The sequence below is a fragment of the Poecilia reticulata genome, chromosome 9, assembly GCF_904066995.2.
Source record: "Poecilia reticulata chromosome 9, P_reticulata-male-v2, whole genome shotgun sequence".
NCBI lineage: Eukaryota > Metazoa > Chordata > Actinopteri > Cyprinodontiformes > Poeciliidae > Poecilia > Poecilia reticulata.
Genome location: NC_088838.1, coordinates 10,169,047 through 10,196,418, shown reverse-complemented (window position 1 = coordinate 10,196,418; position 27,372 = coordinate 10,169,047). Strand labels below are relative to the sequence as shown.

At 41.0% G+C, this 27,372-nt stretch overlaps 1 protein-coding gene across 2 annotated transcripts in view; it reads right to left on the bottom strand.

The window, feature by feature from the left end:
• LOC103469653 (transmembrane protein 132D) overlaps window positions 1-22,912 on the bottom strand; it is a 40,831-nt gene extending 17,919 nt beyond the window's left edge. For both annotated transcript variants that reach the window (XM_008417451.3, XM_017306460.2), the window contains exons 1-2: window positions 22,301-22,912; window positions 14,134-15,010 (exon numbers count right to left, since the gene is read on the bottom strand). In XM_008417451.3, coding sequence (XP_008415673.1) covers window positions 14,134-15,010; window positions 22,301-22,418 — 995 coding nt within the window. In that variant the 5' untranslated portion in view covers window positions 22,419-22,912. The remainder of the gene's footprint in view (window positions 1-14,133; window positions 15,011-22,300) is intronic.
• Window positions 22,913-27,372: the final 4,460 nt, after the last annotated feature.

The following is a 27,372-nucleotide window of genomic DNA, read 5'->3' as shown; positions in this document are numbered from 1 at the left end:
GTGTGTGTGTGTGTGTGTGTGTGTGTGTATGCGTGTGTGTGTGTGTGTGTGTATCTGAAACACATAAAACAACTATCATGTAGCAACTCTTATCCAACCCCCCGGTGCCAGTTTCTCCACCTTCAAGTCTGTTCTTTCGCTGTGTGCTTTCATGATTTAAAATACACAGATGGATTGGGAGTTTTCTTGGCTGACTAATTTATAAATTGTGTACATTATGAGGGAGAAAATGCCGTCCCCGCGGGCTTTCCCCGGCATAAGCAGCTTTCAGTAGGTCAAATGTTAATGAGATGCTGTTCTGAAAGAATTGCAAGGGCCAAGAGAGACGCCCGAGTTTTTTTAAAAAAGAAAAAGAAAACAACAACAGAACCCTGTACATGTGTTGCCTCTTCCATTTGTGTGTGGGTTTGTTTTTTTTTTTTTTTTTTTGTTTTTTTCAAATCTCTTGTGGGACCTGCTCACAAACAGCATAAACAGGTTCTGGTAGACAGTTTAGAAAAAAATAAAAAATAAAAAAAAGTCTAATTCTTTGATTTTCATTCGCATGTAAAGCTGTGTGGTTTATCTCCCAATCTTCAAGATAAACACAAGTGTAGAGCGCATTACGAGTCTCTAAGGAAGCATAATCTGCGATAAGAGCAGCAGCAATCTGAGCGCCGCTCCTGCTGCTGACTTTGGTTTTAGTTTCAGCCAAAAGAAAATGAAATGCAGGTCCCCGCTGAGCCCTGTGGAGGAACACAACCTTACACGTATTATTATGCCCGTGATATAAAGTAATACTGACCTACTGCATTGAATATTTTGAACATATTTGTGTTTCCTGAGGCGTCGGAGCTCGACTGCACATCTGCCTAAGTGGGAGCTAATTCGAACATCCGTCGTGGAGCTTCAGCACCCGCCATGACCCGCTGTCCTAACAGCAGGAAATCAAGATTGGAGGGCGTTCCTTTTTCTCAGTGAATGAATTTGGCTGCTTTAAATTCAAACAGAAGAAGATCGCTAAAGGTTAAAGGTTACAATTAGGAAGGAATAAATGATCTGTGAGCATGGCTTCTGTGTAAGCTCATGCCCCCACCCTGCAGGCTGTCCGTTTCCGTCCCACCTGCTTGCTGCAGAAGCTCATTACCCTGATTAATAAGAGTTCCCAAAAGGAGGACCAGGCTAACAGGGGAAATCCTCTAGTGTAAAAAAAAAAAAAAGAAACTGGGTCGCAAATTAAAAAAAAATGTTTGCTGTCTATGATGCACAGCTAAACGCCGCTGCTTAAAAGTCAAAAGGCATTTTAATTGGCATTTAATTGGTGAACAGCCAATGAAGAAGCTGACCAATCTGGAAAAAAAGGTTTTAATAGTGTTGTCATGATCCTGTTATGAGATTCATGTCCAGAAATGTTATTACATCACAAATTATTATCAACGTATCAGTTGTTATGCTACAGCAAACAGTTTTAGTTTAGGTCCAAAGTTAATAATCTGTCCAATAAACCTTAAAAGACATCAGTCAAAATTGTGTCTTACGGATAAATTCTTGTCTGAGGGAACCATCCTAATCACAATTAACCCTAATTCTGCAATTTACTGCTTTCTGGAAAAGCGGGGCGTTTATGGGGTTGGATGTCCAAAATGTTATCTCAGCCGGTGGAAGAATAAGCTTCATCAAAAACGTACATCTTGTTCAGGAGTTTAAAAGTGTCACCGTCAAGAATGTCAATTTTAGGGGAAAAGTTTGGGGGAGGAAAAAGGAAGGAATTAAGTTTTCCAAACTACCTGAACGCGTCAGATTCTCAGAGCAGATCTGTGACAGTAGAGCAGAACGGGTGTTTGTTCATTTCCTCTAAACCAACTTGTGTTTTGGTTCTTTCATTTGGAGGACTGTCTGTGTGTTATTTGCTTGGGGGCTGGGTGGATTCTGGATTAATCTGGCACTAAATAAAGTCGCTGAGTAACAGAGACTGTAGGAGAGGTTTGGAAGAAACCAAAGCTGAATTTCTACAACATGAACCTTTACAAGACACCAGGGTAGTAGCTCTTCTACTGATAGCAAAAAAAGCACTCATTGAGAGCTAGCACATGCATTTATGTGTATTGTTAATTAATTATAATGAATTATAAATTATCTATTCTTATGTCAAATAAAAACATGCAAGAGATGTGTATTCCTATAAGCAGTAAATCATTGTATGATAAACTAAAACAAACTCAATCATTTCCATTTGTATGATTTATTTATTTATCTATTGTTTTCGTTTTACAAAAAACTGGATGACAAAAGTCTTCGGTCTGGTTTTTTGGTCTCAACTCGCCCTTTTCTTTGAAGGACAATTTTCTTGACGGAGACTTCATAATCCATTTTATTTGATGTTTCCATTATTTTGTTGATTTATTTTGGATATTTAAAATGCCTTCCAGTTCCAGGGTTAAATGTTAATTTGAATGTAAATGTTATTGATATTTGAGAATGTGTTCTTGCATTATTATGCCATCACAGTTACAGTGCTTGATAATGGAATCCAAACAACAATATTATCGTTTATCGCAATAACTTTTGGGACAATTTATCGTCCAGCAAAATGTGTTAATGTGACAGGCCCATGTGTTCCTAGTGAGTCGGACAACACCTCTTTTGAACATGTCAGGTGAAATCTGATCTGATGTATCCCTAAATACAACATGCAATACTTCTGACATAATTGTTACTAGAGATTAAAAAAAAAGACAAATTGATAAAAAATATGTGGAAGAAAACAGTGTTATAATTATTGAGGCTGTTTGTTTAGGGATTAGCTTCATCTGTGCTTCTGGGTCAGCTCACCCTTTCACGTAGCTATACCAGTAGTTTGTACTCATCCTTTGCTATTGTTTCTCATTTCTCCCATTTTGCCAAAATTATGAACAAAACGTCATATTTCTATTTGTTAGGCTTGTTATTGGATTCTAATAAAACTCTGATCAAACCAAAACAACATTGAGCAACTTCCTCCCGGTTTAGGTTATTTATTGGATCCGTATAGCCACCTTTCTTCACAAATGTCAATTGATGATCAACCGCTTTTTTCCGGCTTCACAGCGCGGCTGTGAAGTTTTGCTTCCTGCTCCGGAAAAAAGCGGTTGATCATCAATTAACATTTCGCTATTTTTAAAGCGGGTGAACCACGAGTAAACTTGAGCTTGACACATACGGTCATCCTTGTAAGCGGTCTTCAACATTTGAACGGTTTCCGATGCTTTTTTTCCCGAGCAGGAAGCAAAGCTTCAGCCGCGCGCTGCTCATAGAACTTCTCCATGAAGAAAAACGACGGCTGGACAAAACAGCTCTTCCAAGAAAATTCACTGCGGGTAAACGAAACCTTCCACATCAACGCCGCTTGGCACACTGATTGAGAAGGCGTGGTTGAACAAATACCTAGCGGCAGAATCGTGTACTACGAAAACTGCGCCTGCAGCAGCGTCATTCTGGAAACTTTTGGGTACCCCCTCGAAATTTTGTGTCATGTGTTTTTTTTTAAACACAGCACCCAAGTCTAAGCTGCGCCTCTCTGTGTATTTCACCACACATTTTGCCACTCCAAACTCACAAATGATAAAAAGAAAAGAAAAAATCTCTGACTTTCTTAAATCACATTTAATTTGGAACAGAAAATAAAGCCCCAGAAGGAAGGCACAGCTTCAAGGTGCTTCAGAGTCCTCTCCGGTTAGTCGCTGAAACCAGTTTCTGTGTACATCAGAGTGACTGACAGAGGAAAACAGAAGGGGGTAATTGTTAACAGTCTGAGCGCTCCCAGGAGGCTGTGGAGGCAACAACGGAGGAGGAAAACACACAGTGTGGTTTAAATGAGCAAAGGAGAATAGATGAGGTTTCAGTCCGAGGACCTGCTTGTTCCTGATTTGGCTTCGGTTTAGCAGATAACAAGATGGGAGGTGGCCGGACCCGTTGTTGTTCACAGTAATGGTAATGTAGTGTCAACACGGTGTCCCCTTATAGCTGCTGTTGGGATCAACAGTGAAATGTTGATAGCTTTTTGTGAAGTGCTTAAATTAAAGAACTAAGCACAGAGCGCTTTACTAGATTATCCCATCTTTTCCACATTTTCTTGTATTCTCTTCATGTCACTTCAGACTTACTTTCTACTTTGTGTCAGTCCATCACAAACAACCTCAATAAAATATTCATGCAATGTGGATGTAATGTGACAAAAGGGGGGTTTGGATCCATTTGCAAGGCGCTGCACAAATCTGCTCCAAATCTGTATGCAAGGCTAAGATAATCAGCAGTTTGGTGTCACTTTATATTAGAGAGAAAAAAATAACACACCACCCACAATGAATCTGTTTATTGAAAATCTGCAATTTGACTTTTTTTTCCCCCTTTTACTTTTAAGCTGCTTCGCTCTGTGTTAGTTGAACCAGCGATTTGTAAGCTCTTTTAGATATAATTGCAGTTCTGCTGACTCTAGAGAATAATAATTGCAGTGTGAATGTGCGGTTTGCTTCCAATCGGGGAAACCTTAAAACCTTTAATGCACTGCAATCAGCGAGGGAAGAAGGATGGAATATTCACAGTAATAATGAGAAAACGTAACAGGGTGGTTAATCTAGTAATTGCCTCTGAATACGGTGGCCTGCCATGATGGAACACCTCCATGTATTAGGGCCGAGTGGAGCAGGGTGTGCTTAATGAAAAGTGGCAGTAACAAGGAGTCTTATCTAAAGTCCCTTTTTTCAAAGTAAAAAAAAAAAGGATTCCCCTGCATCTGGAAAAGGTGTTTTTTTAGTTTTTTTTTTTTTTTAAGTGGTTGGGAAACTAAAACCTGTCTCCATGGTGTTAGTGGGCCCAGAGGAAGACAGCAAGCGGGGAGAGGCACCGGGGCAGAGAAGATGGATGGCTGTGGAGATGGATGCTGACAGCGTGTGTGAAAGGCAGCTTTCAGGTGCTGCAACAGCCATCCATCTCACTTTCTGACCAGGTAAGATGTGAGTGGCAGGAGTGGCTCAGCTATTACGTAATACTCTCTTTTTTGTTGTTATTATTATTATTTTCCATATGCGCTCATGGAATAAACCCTGTCCTGCAAAAATACTTTACATCTCTTGTACTTTTGCACATTCTATCAGAAACTTCAATGTATTTTACTGGGAGTACACAGTCAGGTCAAGTCAAGTTTATTTTTATAGCACGTTTCAGCAACAAGGCGGCTCAAAGTGCTTTATACCAAAAGTATGTAATACAGTAACCAATTATGTAACAAGAACACCATCATCAAACACATATACATCAAATATATTAATCACTGCTCTGATTATTACCAATCAATGGTAACTCTAAACAGGTGGGGGTTTTAGCCTGGATTTAAAGGAGCTCAGTGTTTCAGCACTTTTGCGGTTTTCTAGAAGTTTATGGAGAATTGAAACTGAATGCTGCTTCTCCATGTTTGGTTCTGGGGAAGCAGTGTAGACTAGAACCAGAAGACCTGAGTGTGATAACTCATCAAGCTCACTAGTATTCATTCAGATTGTGGAAAATTTATCAGGAGAAATTTGAGCAATATGAAAGATCGACTGTAAAATTTCAACCGCCTGCAGACAGTGTGTGTGGAGCTGACGGACTACGCACAAGTATGTGGGAGCAGTGTCATAATTCAAGTAGCTAGAGTTCATCTATATGTGATTAATTCACAGTATAATGTTAAATAGTATGTTCTCTTTTCCACCAACTACATAGGCAACACAGCAGACATATATAGCATCTAGCTCTTGGGATGTTTTCTTCAGCAAGCACAGAGAAGCTTCCCATAGCTACTGGGTAGATAGATGGAGATAAAAACAGGGCAATTCTTGAAGAAAATATGTTGAGAGCTAAAAGATTTAAGATTACACCACCCTAAGCTTTCAGCCAGATCAACAATGTAATGGTTTAGATCCATGATTGTTAAACTGGCTTCTGTTAGAAATAGCAGGTGGAAGCAGCGTATTTCTGGGTTTTGAGCTCCGTGTTTGTATTCCTCTTAATTTTGTGTCTTCAGATACAAACTGGCAAAATCATTTCAAAAGGAAGCTGTACAGTGTTTGTGGGTAAGATTCAATGATATGCCATGTATTAAAAGAGAAAATGTACAGTGTTTTTTTGTTGTTTTTTTTCAGGCATACACAACCATTAACATTGATACCTGTCAATATAAGTTATTTTCCAACATATCTGCATCGGCCCGATCAGCAAAACTGGACTGAAGTTAATAACAAACATGTATTTTCATCTTGTTGTCATTTAAGTGTTTCGGCAGATGGAGGGGAGTAGTCCGGCGCTATTTATTTGGTCATGTGATGGTGATGAAGCGCAGCACGATTGTGGAACCGAGAAACAATGTGAGTGGTGAGATTGTTTTGTTGAAAGGGTATATCGACCAAAATCTTCATGTCAGCCTCCCTAATTCCCTTCTTTTTTCTTTTTTTTTACTGTGACGATCGCCTTGTGATATACACAAAGAAGCCATATTGGATTTTGAGGTCAGTGTTTGTAAGAAACCTCTCTGACTTTATGGGGATTTCTGTAAATGTTTCTAACTGTAAACCTTAGGATCTCAAATTTTGGAAAAACAAAATGCATTTTAAAACCATGTCATTCAACCTGTGAACTAGCGAACAAAAGATAAGAATGCTTGCTTATTATCACTTAATGCGACTGAAATGCGACTGTTTGGGTTCTCCAATCTCTGGGGACGAGGTCACCGAGGTGGTCAAAAAGCTCCTAGGTGGCAGGGCCCCGAGGGTGGATGAGATCCGCCCAGAGTTCCTTAAGGCTCTGGATGTTGCAGGGTTGTGTTGGCTCACGCGACTCTGCAATATCGCATGGACATCGGGGGCAGTTCCCCTGGATTGGCAGACTGGGGTGGTGGTCTCCCTGTTTAAAAAGGGGGACCGGAGGGTGTGTTCCAATTACAGGGGGGTCACACTCTTAAGCCTCCCTGGTAAGGTCTATTCAGGGGTCCTGGAGAGGAGGGTCCGTCGGATAGTCGAACCTCGGATTCAGGAAGAGCAGTGTGGTTTTCGTCCTGGTCGTGGAACACTGGACCAGCTCTACACCCTCAGCAGGGTCCTGGAGGATGCATGGGAGTTCGCCCAACCAGTCTACATGTGTTTTGTGGACTTGGAGAAGGCGTTTGACCGTGTCCCTCGGGAGGCCCTGTGGGGGGTTCTCCGGGAGTATGGGGTACCGGGCCCTTTGATATGGGCTGTCAGGTCCCTGTATGACCGGTGTCAGAGTCTGGTCCGCATTGCCGGCAGTAAGTCGGGCTCGTTTCCGGTGAGAGTTGGATTCCGCCAAGGCTGCCCTTTGTCACCGATTCTGTTCGTTACTTTTATGGACAGAATTTCTAGGCGCAGCCGAGGTGTTGAGGGGATCCGTTTTGGTGGCCTTAGGATCGCATCTCTGCTTTTTGCGGATGATGTGGTCCTGTTGGCTTCATCGGAACGTGATCTGCAGCTCTCACTGGAGCGGTTCGCAGCCGAGTGTGAAGCAACCGGGATGAGGCTCAGTGCCTCCAAATCCGAGGCCATGGTCTTGAGCTGGAAAAGGGTAGAGTGCCTTCTCCGTGTCAGGGGGGTTGTCCTGCCTCAAGTGGAGGAGTTCAAGTATCTGGGGATCTTGTTCACGAATGAGGAAAGAAGGGAGTGGGAGATCGACAGGCGGATTGGGGCAGCGTCGGCCGTGAAGCGGGCGTTGTACCGGTCCGTCGTGGTGAAGAGAGAGCTGAGCCAAAAAGGGAAGCTCTCGATTTACCGGTCGATCTACGTTCCCACCCTCATCTATGGTCATGAGCTTTGGGTCATGACCGAAAGAACGAGGTCACGGGTACAAGCGGCCGAAATGGGCTTCCTCCGCAGGGTGGCTGGGCTCTCCCTTAGAGATAGGGTGAGAAGCTTGGTCATCCGGGAGGGACTCAGAGTAGAGCCGCTGCTCCTCCACGTCGAGAGGAGCCAGTTGAGGTGGCTCGAGCATCTGGTAAGGATGCCTCCTGGACGCCTCCCTGGTGAGGTGTTCCGGGCACGTCCCACCGGGAGGAGGCCTCGGGGAAGACCCAGGACACGGTGGAGGGATTACGTCTCTCGGCTGGCCTGGGAATGCCTTGGGATTCCCCCGGAGGAGCTGGAAGAAGTGGCTGGGGAGAGGGAAGTCTGGGTATCTCTTCTGAAGCTGCTGCCCCTGCGACCCGACCCCGGATAAGCGGAAGATGGATGGATGGATGGATGGATGGATGGATGGATGGATGGATGGATGGATGGATGGATGGATGGATGTGGATGGATGGATGGATGGATGGATGGATGGATGGATGGATGGATGGATGGATGGATGGATGGATGGATGGATGGATGGATGGATGGATGGATGGATGGATGGGCGACTGAAAAAGTCCAAATCCTGTTGTATCGCCGTTTTAAGATGTCTATCAAGACGGTTACCTGTTTTTTGCTGGGGATGTATTCGCTGTAAAAAGTCTGAGAATCACTGATTTAGACTGAAGGATATCTGTGCGTTTGATGGCCGAGTCAAAAACCAAATGAGAATCTGTAACAACAGAATAAAACTACCAGACGCTCTGACCTCTGACCAGTCTGATGGACCTTCAGCTGTTCTGCAAAGAACAACGGCAAAAGTGTTCAAAGCACTTGAAGCTGCAGCTGAGTGCAAATATTTTTGATGGTGTGCTAATGACAAGGACTGGAACACAAACGTATACAACCTATCACTTACAAAGCCAAACATGTCATGACATTTTGGATTACAGCTCAGCTTTGCCAACAGACTTAACTCTAAAATGAAGTGTTTTCCAGACTGATACGAAACAACGAAATTATTTAAAAATTCCATTAAGCAGAAGCTGGACTATTTCCTTGGTGTAACCTGGACGCCCAACCCCCTATGTATTCCATTATTAATGGCAATATGGAGATGCTCCATAAGGTTTGTAATTGCTTCTTCTACGCTATGATTTTTCCAATCTAACTGTGTGGATACGTTTGCTACGGGGGCCACAGCACCACCAGCAAAACCCCAATGAAATCGGAAACAGATGCAGTCATTAATTATGCAGGCAAATGTCCAACATTTAGCCAGTCTGATGGCGAGCCATTGACAACGTGCTCATCGTTCTCATGGAGCGGAGGGAGTTTGAGGGGGGGGACCTTCATGACAGCGCCCCTGCCAGATGGCGGGGACGGCGGGCCTCAAAATGGATGTAAAACCCCCATTTGTTACACAGATGAAGGATTAGATTTCCAGGTTGAAAGGCTTAGCGGAAACCATGTCATATAGAAAAGACGGCTAAATTTAATTTCATGTCTGAATGTTTCCTTAAGATGATTCAATAGGCGAAGGAGAAGAAGAAGAAGAAGAAGGCAAAACAAACCGCTTTTGGTTTTACAGTCAATGCCTTTAAACTTCACAAGTAACAAAAAAATACTCTAATTTCCACTAAGTAGGGGGAAATGAAAGCGGTAAAGTGGCATGAAAAAAAACTGATTTATTCGACGAAAACGAGAAACAGACACTTTTTTCTTGTTTCTTTTCCCCTCGGTCAACCTTAAATTTAAATATCCCTCGGCTCTGGGCATAGAGATCAATAACACGTTAATCATGCTGATGAGAGAGCATTAAGGAGAGCTTAATGGGATACGCAGACAGTGATATAGCACACAGACATCTGTTGAAGTCTGGATGCACAGAGCTTGTTAATATGCAGATAAGATGGGCCTGCGTAGCGACGTGTTGCCGCGGAAATGGAATGAGCACACGGAGCGCACGGTGCTTATAGGATGATGCAAAACGGAAATTTCTGAGTCTTAGTCACTGAAACCTACAGTGCAGACATGACGGCTTACTAAAAGGATTTCAAGTAATATTGTCAGTCTTCCAACCGAATGCAGAAAGCAGAATTAGAGGGAACTGAAGAAAATGAGGGGTGGGGGGGAGTGATGTGGCATCACGGTTATCTGATTTTAATTTGGGTTTCTTTTGGGTGACTAAGTAAATGAGATAAGGCGGCAATGATTAAAAGTGACAGGTTGAAGAGGAAGGGAAATTAACTTTTCATTTTTGGCTTCGTTGCTTCAGCTAAAATAAAGAGACGGGAAGAAAAGAAAACTAGATAATTAAGACAAATAGATGACCTAACCTTTTAAGCTACGTGGGTTTATGTGCTATTATTGAATTTAATGATTGTTCCTAAAAATATTCTTCCAAACTTGAAGAAGTGTCGGATGAAACATTTTGACCTTTATGCTTTTTTGCTATGTCTCATTGCATGTGCTCAATTGTTCAAGTCCATGTTCATCTTTTTTTTTTTCAAACTGGGAAGAGGATTACTAAATAAAGACAAAGTCAAAATCTTCAACAAAACATTGTCAGGGTTTCATTATCAGCGATGTAAAAAATTTGAAATCTGGAGCAAAATTCAGAGTCTGCAAAGGTATTTATGCCATTCAGAACTTTTTTGTCACGTCGCAGCTAAAGATGTGGGGTATTTCATGGGGATTTTGGGTTACAGACCAACTCAAAGTAGTGAAGGGGATAAAAATAATAGGTGATTTTGAGAATTTTCTTTTTGTTGTTGTTTTTATTAAGACTTGCAACTGCAAGTCATTTGAATTGCAGCTACAATTTGGTTTCTGCATTTGCTTTGAATCAATACCAGCTTTTGGTATCCATAGACAAAAAGTTATCACAAAATCTCCTTTACAAAATAACCCACACTCAGGTAGACTGGATGGAAAGTGTCTGTAAACATCAGTTTTAAAATCCTCGATTGGATTTAAGGACTTTGACTGGGACATTTCCACCTCACATGCAGCCTGCGAGCTTTTGGGCTGATGTCCTGCTAAGATCAACCTCTGCCCCAGCCTCTAGTGCTTTGCACCCTCTAACATGAAATTTCCTCCAGAATTGTTTTATATTTAACTTCATCCATCTTGACATCGGTCTGCTTTTCTTTTCCCTGCTGAAAAGAGTCATTTCTAACACCAAGACGTTGCTACTGCCATGTTTCCCTCTGGGAATAGTGTGTTCAGAGTAGTAGTTGTCTACAATTTGCCAGAAGAAAAACAACAAATTGTTGTTGTCATCTGACCAGAGCAAATTCTTCAACACATATGCAATTTCCCCTACATGGCTTAAAATAAACTGTAACTATTTCATAAAAGCTAAATTTGTGGAGTGCATGACTAATAGTTGTCAGATTCTTGAGGTGGGAATCTCTGCAGCTCCTCCAGAGTAACAATGAACCTCTAATATCTAAATCTATTAATGCTCTCCTTGCTGGGCCTGTCAGTGTAGGTGATGCCCATGTCACAGTAGGTTTGTAATTGAGATTATACTCTTTCACTAAAGCAAAACACTAAAGCCTTCAGATAACTACTGTATTGTTTATAGAGCTTAAGTTACTCAAAAGTTGGTTCTTTTTCTCAAAATTGTTAATTTATGAAGGCCATTGGTTGGTCTGGGATTTTAAATTGGAGAGGGTATAGATTTTTTCTTACTTTTATATGTAAACAAAGGTTGACAATCATCCTATCCTATAATATCATTTTCTCTTTACAATTATGCAAAACTTCATGTTGGTCTTTCAACAGGTTCTGTAACATTTCAGCAAAAACCTTTGAAGTTTGTGGTTTTATTGTCACAGTTCAAAGAGTATTCGCACACTTGGACGGAACTCTATGTTACTAGTACCCAGGAACTAACTAATGGGTAAACAGCCTTTACGGGTTCTTGTTGGGTTCTAAGTAAGGACGCCTTGCTCAAAAACACAAGGCGATACGTTACCTCTTCAAACCAACCACATCTATAACTGTCCTGTTTGAGAAAAAGCTTTCCATTCCCCCTGACAGATCATTATTCACCTGCTCGGAGTAAAGAAGACCCCGTCTTGAATAATAACACAATAAATCTGTCTGTAATCAGGTTAGCGCAAATCTCTGCTCCGTCTGTTCTGACAGCTGAAATCAGCATATCGAGCGTTACTGCGGAGAGGTTCTGTTTGATCTCCAACTGGATAAAGACAACAAAAGGCTGCACATGACCCTGGAAACATCAATGAAACCATGAGAGCAGGTCAGATGCATTTAATCCACTCCACCTCCAGTTTTGAGCCACATCTCTGCCGTATTGCGTCACTTTCTGAGACAACAGAAAACCAAACTGACAAAGAGTAAGTCGTGTTGTTGTTCCTTGGCTTCATATACAGAATTCAACACGTTTTCACATCCTGGGCTGTGTTATCAAAAGGCACCAAGAACACCAAACATCACACCACACATGTGTGGAAAAGTTTAAAGCCCAAACTTTAAATATCTTGTGACGCACTGATTAGTTCTTCTAAAACATGAACCGACAGCCTGGACAAGGAGAGGATTCAGTATTAAACTCCAAAAATCTGTATTTTATGGGGGAGCTGTAAGGAGGAAGCTGTGAAGAAGACAAGTTTTTACCCAAATAGTGTAAGTGACACAGCAAATATGTTAAAGAAGGCTCTCTGGTCAGAGGACATCAAAGCTGAAGTTTTTCTATGTGCAGCCGAGGCCGAATACTAATCAGTCCCTCCACGGCTTCACAATTGTTTTCATTAGCTTTTTTGCGATCAGAATTGTTCATTTTATGGTGCTGCTTCAGAAATATTTGCAATATTTGTGTTTATTTTGTGAAATATGACTTTTCGTCACTGGCCATATCAATCAAAGCCTTTAACTTGGCAGCAGTGTAGTAGAAGTAAGAAATACTGAAACCTGCAGATGGGAGTCAGCAGCCACTTGAACCCAATGTTTCTGACCATTTTTGCAGGAAATTGTTAATAAACTCATAATTACGTTGCTCTTGATCTGTTGATTTTTCTTGACCTTGTTGGCATGGCAGAATCATGAAAAACTGGAGGGATTGACTAATACTGCACATGACCCTGAACATCACTCTGGTTGTAGCAAAATGAATGTTTTGCCTTTCATAGGAAAAAGCGGCACCACTAGAGAGATTTCATTAGCAGATGGGATGGAGTTAAATTCTTGGTAATCCTGAAGAAAAAAACTCTGTAATAGAGGTTGTAAATGAAAGACTATGTGCACAAAGTAACAAAGTATTTTACTGTATTTACATAGTAAAATTCTGGCAACCACAGTTGCCATTATTATTAAGTTTTTTTGTTATTTTTTTACAGTGTGGATCTTAGCACAGAAATCTGAGGCAAAACTTTAAAGAGTTTGTCTAACCAACCCAATCTTACCAAGCTTGAGATATTTTGTTAAATGTAAATGAGAAACAACTTCCAGTCCAGAAATTGTCAAACTCAGTGGAGGTAAATCGACTGGAAAACCTGCAGCGGTAAACATGTGAAATATGTGGGACTTATTTAGTAATACACATACAAAGAAACAAAACCTGTATCATTTTCCTTTCACTTAGTTATACAATCCTGCCGTTTGCTTAAAATCGCAATAGTATCGGCTGAGGGGTTGCAATGTGATGTGAGATGAAACTATGAAAAAAGCTGAAATGGTGAAATAAATGTTGGAACAAGAAGAATATACATCAAGAAGTGAAGCGTTTATTTTTCGGAGATAAGAAAAGTAATTTTATCACAGCTGTCAGAAACACATGATTTTTGCAGCTATGGATGAGGCAAACACCTTCAAATGAATACATTTATCTTAAAGAGCATGTGCCGTCAAAAAAGGGAAACAAGCTGCACCGCAAAAGCCTTGAATTTGACTGACTTAATCTCCACAATCTTCATGCGCCAACATAATGCAAACACTGGGCATATACATTCCTTCAGGAATAATGAGTCACACGTGACTTTATTTGATCCACATTAACCATGATGACTACCGCTCTTGAAGCAGCTCTTAATGTCATCAGGCAGCGCCGGAGCAAGTAATCTCGCTCCCTTCACTGAAAAACCACTGTGATATTTTCAGAGAAATGCCATAATCCACGTTATATCTCTGTGCTCCTGACATGGCCTTATTTTTGATGCCGGTGGATTAGTGCAAGAATTAGAGAAGATGACTAATACTGTGAGTGGGAAAAAAGTCTCTGGTTTCTATCTTTTTCGTGCAGTGGCACTCGAAGCAACAACAGACGCGGCCGTACCTGAGAGTGAAGTTAGTCAGCTGAGCAGAGCTGGCCATCAGTATGTAGAAGGTGGCGATGTCGGTCTTTTTCAGAGGTTTGGACGACGTCCGGATGACGATGGCGTTCCCGAGCTTGAGGCGGGACAGAGTGGCCATCCCCTTGGGAATCTGCAGGAGCTGCACGCTTCCGATCCTCTGCATGGGAGTCACGGGAACGTACTCGGCCGGCGGCGCCGAGCTGCTCCACCGGCTTCCGTTCACAGAAAAGCACTTCCCGTTGACCCTGGGCCGAGCCTGGTAGTACAGCTCCACCGAGTTCCCAGCAGATGGATCCTGCCTTTCCCTGCCGGTGCCCTCCGACCCCGCAGCAAACCACCCCGGCTCAGGCAGAAGCTCGGCCATGCAAGTTCCCCTCTCGCCTCCTATGGCGCAAGAACCCCTCACCTCCTGCGTTTGCCAGAAAGCATAAACCGTCACACATGGTAGCTCGTCCAAGGCGCCCTCGCTTCTGGCCCAATCCCTCCCTGCGACGTAGAAGAGCACCCGGACTTTGGGTTTGGAGGAGAAAACCCGAGGCGTCAGCACGAAGGCCTGGATTTTCCAGTTGAATGTGAAGACATCTGGGGCGTTGAAGAGCTGCACCGACTGCACCAGATCCAGAGGCACCAGTCTCTCTGTGGACACGGGGCCATAGCTGGCGTTGACAGCTGGCTGGCGGCTGGCTCTTAAGAGAACGAAGGGCTGCGTGTGACTCTGCATGCTGGAGTTCCTCATGAAGTCCTGCCCAGCCTCCTTAAGGAAGAGGTAGTCGGCGTCCCGTACCTCATAGTTGACCGGCAGGAAGACAGGGAAAGGCACTGGACTCTTAGTATCAGTGAGTTCCTTGCTGTTTGGATCTGGAAGATAAAGAACAGTAACTTACAATTTACTAAAATAAAATAAAACAAAAATACGCTGTACTGTTTGGAAAGACGTATAGCCAAAGAAACCCTTCCCTGCCTGCATGTACATTTGGTAATAAACTGCTATAGCCTACTTTAACCCAGGGGCCATTGAAGGACAGCCTATCAGCTGAGTAGGGCATCAAAGAATTAAAAAGGATTCTGAGATTAACCTTAAACCTTAAGCTTTCCCCTTTTCTCTTACCAAGAATGGCAAACAATATTACTAGTAGAAGTTTATGCGTTCCATTCAAAAACATCAATATCATAATGAAATTTTTAATAGTCACCGAGCGACCACGGTATTGAACCACTGAACAGAGGCAGAGCTGTTTGTGTGTGATTTATGGGAAAGTGCACCTGGATGATTATCTTTTACTCCGTCTCTTAAACAGATAGGTGTGGCACAGAAAAAGGCACAGCAATAAAAAAACAGGGGAGTCCGTAGAATATTACAAATGGAAATTGAATTTTATTTTTTCAACACAGTTTTCTTATAAGTTATTAAGAAGTTCACTTCGTACGGGTGAGATAAATTACCTCGTCACCCATCGGACGCTTTGTTCTACTACGATCATGGGATGATGTAACTTTTGGAGATTTGGGCTAATTCACAGACACAAGATTTCACAATGCGAGATAGTGAAGATCGATAATGCATCAACGAACAGAAAGCACATTGCAAGAAAGCTACACTTTCCCATCAGTTCTAGGTTAGTTGCAGCATTCAGATTTTTTTATTTTATTTTTTTTGTGCAGAAAAAGTGTGCCTACAATCCAAATGCTGGGTTTGGGTAGGAGCTCAGTTAGATTCAACCAAACAAAGAGTCAAAAAACTGCTACTGAGTCGTTAAAGTCAAGTTAGAGAAGAGACGAGTTTGGAACTATCAAACCTGATCGGACGTCACTGAACTTTTTCCACAAGATGAAATCAGGCAGAGAAGGTGGAAAAAATGTGGATTAATGTATTTGTAAACGTTATGAATTCATTAAATGGACACCTTAATTTGTTTTGTTGTTATTTTAGTATATTTTAGTAAAAAAAGTAATGATCTATTTATTTCTAATTGGTGTCACCCACAGTCTGAACAAGCTTATTGTTTCTTTCTGGTTGTTTTCGTGAGCTGAATATTTAAAGGTGCAGGATGGGAACAACACCATTCTTTTTATTTTTGATGTTTGAGCAGCGTTGAATGAAATGATCAGGATCTTGGCTGCAGTTTTTTCTTTCAAACTTCTGAAAGCATCAATTTCTTTTAACAAAGCTTGGAAACAAACTTTTCTTGCATAACACAAGAATGTAGTTTCAGTCAATTCCAAACAGTATAATTATGTCATTTTGAATCGTTATTTTTTTCGCTGCCTGTCATTATAACCTACCATTTGCTTTTCAGGATCACAATCTGACAAAAGGAGTACTATGTCAGTAAGTTATTATGCAATTATAATTATTATTGTGCAACTACATTATTGTTAAGTCCTATTTTTAATATCGGAAGGTTGAATATAACATTACAGTTTAGAATGCTTTTTTAACCTTACATTTAGTGTGGTATTTTTCTCTGATTTCCATGTGTTAACAACATTCAGACAATACAAAAAGAAGTTATTTCTGGGCTTTTTCATGTGAGCATGAGAGCAGCAGAATGAATATTATCTGATCTTTACTGAAAGTTTTTTTTTTGTCTTTTGATTCAAAGGTCATTTTATTTTAATCTCTTTTGAATGTCTTTTTAAACAGAACTGTAAAAAAAATACAAAAGCAGGCCCAAAACTAAATTGCGTTCTTCTAGTTGGTAATAATAAAATCCAACATCTGATTAAGTCAAGAAAAACCAACACTGAGTCTCTCACAGCACATAAAATCACATCCGACAGGGAATCAAACGCGTTCCTACGAATCGACACGCGGCCGCAAATCGTCAAAAAGATCAAATCTCCAACAAAATTTGCGCCCCGCGCATTTGTGAAATACGAAGAGATGTCACATAACTTGTGTTTATCCCTGAATTATTGATTGTTGTGCCTCCAGTTCGGAAGGTTTAAAGCAGAATCATTCGTCATGTCCCCTCATGGCTGCTGGCATTTGATGAGTCTCTCTATCATCTATCCATCTCATCCGCTTTTCATCTTTGTTCATCCACTCCAGCTAAAAAGCCTGTCAAGCTGGCCCGGACCGTTCACACTGCGCTGACTTCACTCTACATGTCACAGTCATTTCAAGCTAGCAGCCCTCAGAAGAAGCCAGCAGCTTTTCTTTTCTTTTTTTTCTTTCTTTCTTCCCTCCTTCCTTGCCCACACAGACATGAGTGTCATTCATGTTCGCTGAGTGGGCGCCGCGCCGTGCCGTGCGAGGAGGAGACTGGAGCCTGAATCTGGGCTGCTGAAGCTTATCCTACCAGGGGCCACAGTGACAGATGTGCCGTTTGAAACCAGAGCTGGCAGAAGCTCCACTTGGAGTAAATATAAACTAGCTTACTTTATCTGAAAAGCAGGGAAACCTCTGTAGCTCTGATTAGGTTACAAAACGCTGCGCGTTTGATCATCTCTTCGGCTCGGTTTTGTTACCCTCATGTAATCTTAGTCTTTATATATCTATATGCATATATATGTACCATGAAATCTAAAGGAGGGCTCTTTTGTATACCTTAGTCTGTTCGTTCCAGGTTTTTTTTTTCTTCTTTTTTTTGAGAACTACTTAAAAATGGCAGGCTCTGAGTCGGAGATGAACTGTTCATTGCCAAAATTTCACATATCTGTCAAGCAATCTGAGAAGATTTTTCTCCAAAAGAGATAGTTTTGCTCTCAGGAGGGAAACATAAGCAACTCTGCGGCACCAACTATTCCAGCTGTTTGAGCCTCTCAGATTTTCTCCTCCTGAGCTGCTCCTGCTCCTCAGCCAAGTTGGTTAACATCAGTGCTGACGCTCCCAACTGTCTCTACAGACGGTTGTAATGAACTTCTGCTTTATTACATCATGCCAGGTGCATTTTAAAAGACCAGCCAGAAACGATTACTTTATTCACTTTATTGAAGATTTGTGTTGTGATAATTTTTTTTTTTTGTGTAAGAAATGTATAAAATTTGACAAGGTTTAGATAAATCGACTTTATTACTTCTTTGAAAAGAAGCTTTAATGTGTGTTTCGGATCAATGTCGTGTTGGAACTCCCAGTTTTGTCAAGTTTCCAACAATCTGACTCTGACCTGCTACCTTTGGATGAAACTGGTTTGGATGCTCAAGGACGACCAAGAAACACCAGCAGGAGTGTCCAAAGTGGACGTTTTTTTTTTTTTTTTTTTTACATTATCGAAGGGTGCTGATCAAAAATTAAACCAATTCCAAATGTGAAATTTTAATTCCAAGTAGAGTGTTGCTGTCGCCATACAGACAAGGCAAATGCCTCATCACGCATAACAAAAAAAGAGCTACTTGGTCACAAAGGCATTAAATATGCTTGAATAAAACCAACACGAGGCATTAAAATCTAAAACCACTGTGCCATTTGTCAACTATGTCGTAGTCCACTGATGTTTGTGTTTTAGTTAGCGTTTATGTTTGTTAAGTTTTTCCTCATCAGCTCATCCCTCTGTGTTTTGTTTTTAGCTTCTTATTTATTCTTTTCTTCTGATTGTGCATGTAATTTATTCTCCATTATTAGGCTTGTTCTTCTTTGTGTTTTTTCATGTTTATTAGTCTCCTTCCCTCAGCACTCTCCTCACACAGCTGTTCAACATTCCCCTTATAAAGCTCACCTGGATCCAAGGTCATTCTCTCTCTCTCTCTCTTTTTCTCTCTCTCTTTCTTCAGTATATAAGCTCCCTAGTTTTCTCTAGTTCCTCCAGTTTGCTGCCCATGCTCCAGGAATAAAAGTTTTTCAGTTATTTCTTCTGCTGCCATGTTGAGCCTTGTGCTTTGTTTGCATATTAGCTCCTTCTGCTAGCTCCTCGCAACGTGCATGAGATTTTGAAGGAGGAACAATGTTCACTTGTTCACCTCCACATTGAATCAACAGCTATGTGGTTGAACTTGAAAACTGTTCAGCGTTTGAACTGTGCAACGATCCCAGATAAAAAAAAACTTGGTTTTGGAATGGATAACGCAGACTCACGTTTAGCGTCTTTAGCAACATCGGCCTCAGCAAAAAACGTGCGGACTCAAATCTTAGCTTCCTGCCGCGCCAGGAAACCAAGCAACTTCAACAAACTCCATGTGTAATTTTAACTGTTTTAACATAAAAAAGTGCTGAAAGTAAGAACGCATGCATTCACCTCTTGCTTTGCAAATCATTCAATTTGTTTCTCGTAAACATTCCTCCATGGAAAAACAGTTGTTCATATAAATTATACAAAACCTAGGAATAATCTAACATTCCAGCGCATAATGTTTTTAAATTATTCACTGAAACTCCACATGAAACAAAGCTGTGATGTGGATTACATCTCATCTCTGAGCATAAATAATTACTTTAATTCATAAAGAGGAATATTTTTATGTTATTAAAATGCAAAAGTTAAAGTTTGATCAGTGGGTTTGTTTCCTTCTTTCTTTCTTTCTTTCTTTTTTTAACCTTGGATAAAACAATATCTAATGAACAGTCTTTTCCCTGTAGATTTTTAGTTTCTGCATCTGCTCAGTGTGTTTGTCTTAAAGCATTTCTCCCAGAGTTTTAATCAATCTTTGTCTTTCCATTAAATGCTTAAAGCCTGAAAATCCTCGGTGAATCCTAATGTGCACTGATGGCTTTCACCATATGTGCAAAACAACTCTGCCATCCCAACAGCTTTGCAGAAGGCAATGGGTGTCTGCATTCTAATTAGTAAATGGTGAGATGAAAAGATCTGGTTTTTCCTTTTCTACTGCTGTTACAGGTGCTTTTGGAGATCAAATGTCGGTCGCATATGAGGCGATTCGCTCGATATCAATATGTTGGAATTAAAAAAGCGCTGGCGAAGGCCCAGATGTTACTACTAGAACTAATTATACACCTGTGACACTGGTGGGCATCTTTTATCAAGTTTTAGTGGTGAGTTTTTGCGTCCGTTGACTGGCTCGCCTTTGCAGAGCAGCTATCTTTAACGGAGCATGGCAGCTTTTTTTTATGAGCTTCTGACAGTTTGCCGAAGAAGAGGCCCTTAAGTACAAAAAATATGTACTGGCGTTGGCACAACATTTAAGCACCCACTTGGGACACACACTTAACACTTGTTAATTTGGCAAAAGTCCTGTAATAAGTTAATTGAAAGTTACATTTTTCAGGGGCAATCTGCAGCGGAAAGAGATTTGTTCAAGCTTATGTATGGTAGAGGCACAAGGGCATATAGATTTCAGACTAATCAGGGATGTAATACAATATTATGTAGATTAAAGCATTGTTCTGTCCATAGGCCTATAGGTCCCTGCTGGCAGCATCATGATGTGGGCCTTTAGCATGATGTCGAATCATTTTCCAGTTCAAATGGCAAGTTTCCATTTACGCCTGTTGCAATAAATTGGTTAATCGTACAATAAATTAAAACGAGCTCAATAATTTCCATATCCGTGATTTTCTGCCAAAAGTTGGACGACAAAAGTCTTCAGTCATTTTTCTTTTGAAGGACAATTTTGTTTACAGAAACATCTTAATTCGTTCTATTTGTTGTTTCTGTGGCTTTTGATACTTAAAATATCTTCCAGTTCCAGTGTAAAATGTTTGTTAGAAATCGAAGCATATTGATTTTTGAGAGGCTTTTCTTGCATTTTTCTGCCATTACCATCATGTTACTTGAACACGGTCTCAAAACAACAATACAAAAAAAAAGAAAAAAACAATACCAGAAGTTATAGCAATAACTTCTGGGACAATTTATTGACCTGCTAAATTTGTCATTGTGACAGGCCTTGTTCCAACACCATATAATGGATCAATGTGCACTAATCTACTCATATGTACAGTTAATTCTGTGTTTTTTCACAACATATTCAGCTGTCTGGTTGTCTGTTTGCAATAAATCAGCTAGATTGAACACTTCATCAGTGACATCTCCTGCAACCAACACTACTTGTCTGAGGAGTAAGGTGTAGAAAAAAACCTAATATTCACCAATGCATCTGGCCCAAAATTAAGTAACATTTTCAAGTGGCCAAGATGAGTCCTGACAGGAGGGAGGAGCAAAGGAGATAATGGCAAGAAGGGCTTCCAACCTCAGACTTGAAGCTCATTAAGTATAAAAAAAAAAAAACATAATTAGAAACAGGCAACAAAAAAAAACTGTCCCCATTTGTCATTGTGACATTTTAACCACCACCAAATTACGTGCCAACGGGTTGGGCTAAGTCTAACTGATAACCCTTGGAAACGCATCGCAGCACCTTCACAGCTTTAAGGTCTGACAAATGCATGACAATGTTCAAACATGTAGAGATCTTGTGGCATGTGAGGAGTCATGGAAGGATAAGAGAAGAGAGGGAGAGAGAAAAGGCAGATAGATTGAGGGAGGCTTAAGCTTGCGTAGTGATTGGTTGGGATTGTTATTTCCAATGAAACTCTTAAAGCTGCTTTGAAAAATCAGATTTATCCCAATTTCTCAGCTTTTGTCATCCTATTAAAAGTCAGTCTGCCTGCACTCCCAGGAAATGGCCATCTGAGAAGCACTTTCCACGCTTCACATATATTGCCTTTGCTTTTTTTTTTTTTTAACTCCATTTTTTTCTTGATTAAGTTGAGGGTATAAGTGTATGTCTCTGTGCTTGCTTCACTGAGTGTGTTGGGGGGGGGAAAGGGTTCCTGGTTGACATCAAAGCAGAGACAATGTACCGAGCGTATGAAGGCACGGTTCAAATTTTTATACAACCCCATCAAGTCGCTGATTTCATCCTAAATATTTAATTCACTCCTCACTACTGTGACAATTCTTTGCCGCAAGTGAGACACGTAATTATGCTCAGTTTAGGATTGCTGCAACGCTGTATTACTGAAGAGCGAGATGAAAGTTTGTGGTGTAAATGGGGGACGTTTATTTATTATTCAGACCTTCAGAGAAAGCTGCTTTAATCATGATTTAGCTGAGAGGGAGCCAGCCCTCTAACAAGAAACATGCAACGGAGATATCAAGTAGCTTCGTTTTTTTGTTTTTGTTTTTCTTTATTACCATTAAGTACTGTCCCAAGATGCTCCAAAAGACTTTCTCCGCACTGGGACATATCGCTCGCTTAATATTAAAAAATGGCTAAAATGCAGCATATGGTCACTCTCCGCTCGCTTACCTTGTGTGAGTACCGCTGATATAGTTGCAAACACCAACAATAGGATCATCCAGCTTTGCCGGTTAAAGCTCATTTTGGCACGCGGCGCGGCTCGCGGCTGCAGGCAACTACTTTCCATCGTCCGTGCTGGTTGGACTTTTCCCCTTTCAGCAGAACGCGGAGCGGACCGGCTCGCTCATCCCTTCAGTTCGCTGGCTCGACACCATCACACCTGTGGGAGTGGGAAGTTGTAGCGTGGTCCGCGCGCGTCGGTGAAAACGCGGAGCGCGAGTCAAGTTCCGCTCATGGACTGTGCGTAAAAGCCGTGCGTAACGAGCCCGGAGAGACTTTGGCGGGTGGGTTGTGGGGGAGGGGGATGCTGGATGCAAGCGAAGCGAGCGCTGCGGCGGAGGGAAAGGTCCGTGTTGATCAGTGTTTGACTCCCGGTGTCCCGCCGCTCACGGGACTCTGCGGAGCTCAACGCAGATCGCGGGGCTGTCTTGTGCGCAACCCTTTCAGAGCACTAAAGTCATCATGTGTCACTGCTCATCCTCTCAGGAGGCAACGAGCAGATTAACCCTGCACGGGATTTTAATCTGATGATGGGAGACTTGATCAAACGTTGCTTCTCGATTTTGAATGTCTGATGATGGTTAATCACGTCAGCGTCACTAACTGTGGCGCCTGAGGTGTGGGGTGTAACAGGGGTTTATGGGGGGTTGGGGGGGACTAATATAAATTTGCCAGCTGCTTATGAATATTAATTTAAAAGAAAATTATTATTCATAAATTAATATTCATTCGTTAGTCATCAAGCTGTGAAGAGTTCCAACATATTTGTTTGTCTTCTTTCACAGGGAACCATTTTTGTGTGGCACTCATCTGCTCCTAACCGTCCCAGTTCATCTACAAACACATAATGCCATCAGACACAGGAAAACCAAGGCTAAAAGCCTAAAAACTCCAAATTTCCCCCATCTGCCTAATTCTTTTTCATATTCACGCATTTGTTTTTAACTTTCATGAACCTTAGAGATAAATGGCCGTAAAAATGCTGAAATGTTGTGCACAATTATATGATGAATTTGTTTGTATTCATTTATTCTGCTTCTGGTTCCCTTTTAGACCAGACCCTCATGACTCCCATATTGTTGGACTTGAGACAGTTGTCATATGCACAGATGTCAAGATGTATAAATGGCGGCTAATTTTTGCTATTTTACTCTGACTGACTGCATCCTGACCAATAACATCATCCTAACTCCAAACTAATGGACACCAGTGTCAGTGTAGAATAGACTATGCTCTGTAAACAATAAGCAAAAGAACATACAAGATATTAGTGCTGCTGTGGTGACTGGTGGGTGATGAAAGTGGAACTCCAAATCACGTTCTGTTTCAGTTTCCATTAAACCTTACACTGACTCTGTAAGGACGCATAACAGCAACATTTAAAAAAGTTCTTTAGCAAGAATAACGTTTTAGTAATCATAACAAATCAGTTTAGGTTTGGTGTATTGGTACTTTGAGAGTTAATCAACAATATTTTGCAGAAGGCTCACTATCTAGAGCATAAACCCGGTTTTCTTCCACTTTTGAGGATTAAAACTTACTTTGAAAAAATAAAATAAGCTATTTAAAAAAAACAAAAAAAAAACAGTCATTCATCTCTTGCTGAATTGGCCCACTTAATCTAACTCTTAAATATTTCCTAACATTCACAAAGCTGATTCATATCACCAAAAATAATCAAATTAATGTTGCTATTCAAAGAGATGCAGTTTTTGCCAGTCTTTGGAAAAAATATGACTCATATTTCTGTACTGTTCATTTGGGCATTAGTCATTATTATTGCCACTTCTCTTTAAAAAAAAAGTAACAAACTAATAATAAGTCTCTTATCTTAAAACCTTCCACAGGATTTTCTTGTAGAAAAAAACCCTAATAGTTTCTTCTGAAGGGCAGGAAATGTTGTGAAAGCTTCATGTGGATTTTTAGTGCCCTCTAATGGTGAAGAGGATTTTACATGACACGTGTGAACAACTTTCAGTTACAGCTGAAGATGAGGAACGAGATTCCTCCTTCATAGATTCCTCCTTCATATGGGCTCATTTGATGAGCAGAATTTAAACTTATCAGACATTTTCTACACACATCTGTTTGGGTTTAGCGAACACATTTCAGGATGGGAAAATGCATGTTTCAGAAGGAGGGGAATGAAAACACCTTTACCTCAGTGGTTGAACATGGTCCATGCTCTGACTTGTATCACTCAGTTATAAGTTAGTCGCTTGCTCTCTCACGTGAGGCTCGCAGACCTGTTGCTGCAAACGCACTGGGGCTTTATTAACAAATAAAGAGGATTAGGCAACATATCAATGAACAGAGCTCATAACTAGCAGCTGGGAGTTATCTGGAGACGGACGCAGGCTGCCATGAGCTACAGCTGAGAGCACATTTGAGCTTCTCCATCACTGCAGCGCAGTGATAAGCAGAAGCATCTGTGTGCTGGGGTTGCTCCATGCGCTGCGGTGCCGCCGTGGGATGATTTAGATCCTCTGCTATTTACCTGCTCCTCACACACAGGGAAATGCAACTGCACTGTGAGCTGTACTCTGAAGGTGGGTTAGAACCAAAAAAAAAAAATAATAACAGTGACGCAGGAGGAAACGGAGTGCCTTTTTAAAAATATTTATTCCTTTTTTCAATGTTTTATCACGTTACAGCCACACAATTTTAGGGAATTATGTAAAAACATTCAAGAGGTATGTACACTTTGGTGCTGCAGTTAAACTTTCAAATCTAGATGCAGAGCTATGGCAGCCGGATGGTTGATTTATTGGTTTATCTTAAAAAGTCACAGGAATGCTCTTTTTTACATTATCTAATTATCTAATGCTACACACAAAAATAAATTCTTCTCAAAAGTTACCAACCGTACCCACACATCATTTTACAGGACAAAAGAAAAAGGAAAGAAAAAAAAAAAGGATGCTGCTGACCTTCGCCTTGTCACTCTCAGCTTCCAAATGAAGAGAAAGCATATGGTTGAATCTATCACGGATGCGTCCTGAACATCTTAAGGACGGCGAGACAAGACGGGCCCCCGGATATGCGAGTCAGGATGCTGAAATAGATGGATGTCACGGCAGAAATGTGCCAGCGTGGGGGGAAGAGTGGTCATAAACCGAGAGATAAATGCGAGTGCCAGGAGGGAGGGAATGTGTTTTCAGTGTACATCATCCTTCTGTGTGACAGATCGAGGTAACTTCTGCCGAGGAGCATTTAGCCACACGCGCTTCCACAAACGCTTTAATGTTTCCAGTCTCATTTTCGTTTCAAACCCAGTGAAAAGATTATCTTAAATTTGCATAGCCTCGGAATGACATTGAACAAAATGCTGACTAGCTTGTGTGTGCATCTCTGTCTCCTCCTTAAGCACGTCTTCACTGCAGCTCTGAGGTCCTCCTCACCTGCTCCGTGCTACGATTTCTGCTCTACGAGGACATAAATCAGCTCATTTGTAATTGAATAAATGACTATTTACCTTCTAATCAGGATGTTTTTTTCTTACTTTTCTTCTCATGAATTAGTAACCTTGAATTTATGTGACCTTATCAAAACAGAAGACAAAGTGAAACGGCTAACAGCTTCCACGTCAACAGGAATGTAGACGTCGAAATTGTTTTTTACGAAATATCGGCTGGGGGGTTGTTGAAAATCTTCTTGAGCGGTCTTCAAATCAAAACCCGCCCTTGAAGGGTCCCCAAGGCTGGATTTTGTTACCTTTTAGACAAAGCGCGCCTGTTTGCTTCTTAGTTTTAGTCCCTGAGCTATAGGCTAAGCTGCTTTGTAGCTGCCTGTAGCGTCACGTTTCCTTCAGGAACATGACTGTGGTGTCAATGTTTGCCCGGAAGGATGGATTTCTCCAAATGTCAGTGTTTGCTAATAATTAGTATACACATGGCTTAATTTTCAGAAGTTCTGCAGCACATTTGGGGGAAAAGTTAAATCATCAGTTGAAGGTTTGTTTGTCCTTCGGTTTGTGATTGTAACTTGGAAACTGTTGTTCATCTGAAAAACATTTTTCACAAAGGCGAAATAGAGGAAGGTTTATTGTCGTTCATGCTGGAGAGACCACCACATACCCAGACAGGCAGCAGTGATGTTTTTACAGCGGTTGGCAGACTTGGAGCTGGCGCCGCATTTGGAGTCGTGTAACAACAAGAGTGGACTTCTGAGGTCCGGTTTAGAAGGTACTGTACAACAGAAATGATAATGCTATGTCATATTTATGCAACAAATGTCAGAAGAGTAAAAAAAAAACTGTACTTAAAAATAGATAAAGGCAAAATAGATTGATGCTGTTTGCGGTGTAAAAGTACCACTATTTAACTGAGCTGGTACATAAATTCAGCAGAGAATTAACGTAGCATGTGCTTTGATGTGTTTTATTAACAATAAATGAAAAAATACTGTGTATTTTGTAACATAAGAATTTATGCACCTGCTTCAATTGTTTTCAGCAATAAAACTGAAAAAGGTTTTCAACTGTCACACATTTAACATACTTTTTTTTAGTCCTCTCACTATAGAAGTCCGTAGTGAGAGGACTTTCATTTCCTTCATTTTGTTCTTTTTCTGCATATTGAAGTGGATTCCTAAGTGTGGCCCCGGAGCCACCTGAGGCTCCTGGATCCAGTCCAAGAATGGGCAGTTTTTGTCATTTTTCTGAACTAAATGTTTAATGACAAATTAAAATGTTCTCGGAACAGAAAATCTTTTTTCCAACACTTTTTCTTTCGTGTCTTTTTGTAGCCATGATTTACTGTCCTTGCTTTATTTTGATATAACAGAAAGTAGAACCACAAACACCCAAAAACTTTTAAGTAAATGCTTTTATTAAATTAAGCCTAGAATATACAGTATAAAGAAAGACTGACCAGTCAAACTCTCTTAATTTTAGTGAAATTCTTGTTTGTTACCCTTAGCAGTAGCATTAGCATGAGATGGCCAAGACAGCAGCAGAGGAAGATGTGGTTTGTAAGAACTTCGCTAGGGAGAGACATTAACGCCTTCAAAATTACAATTTC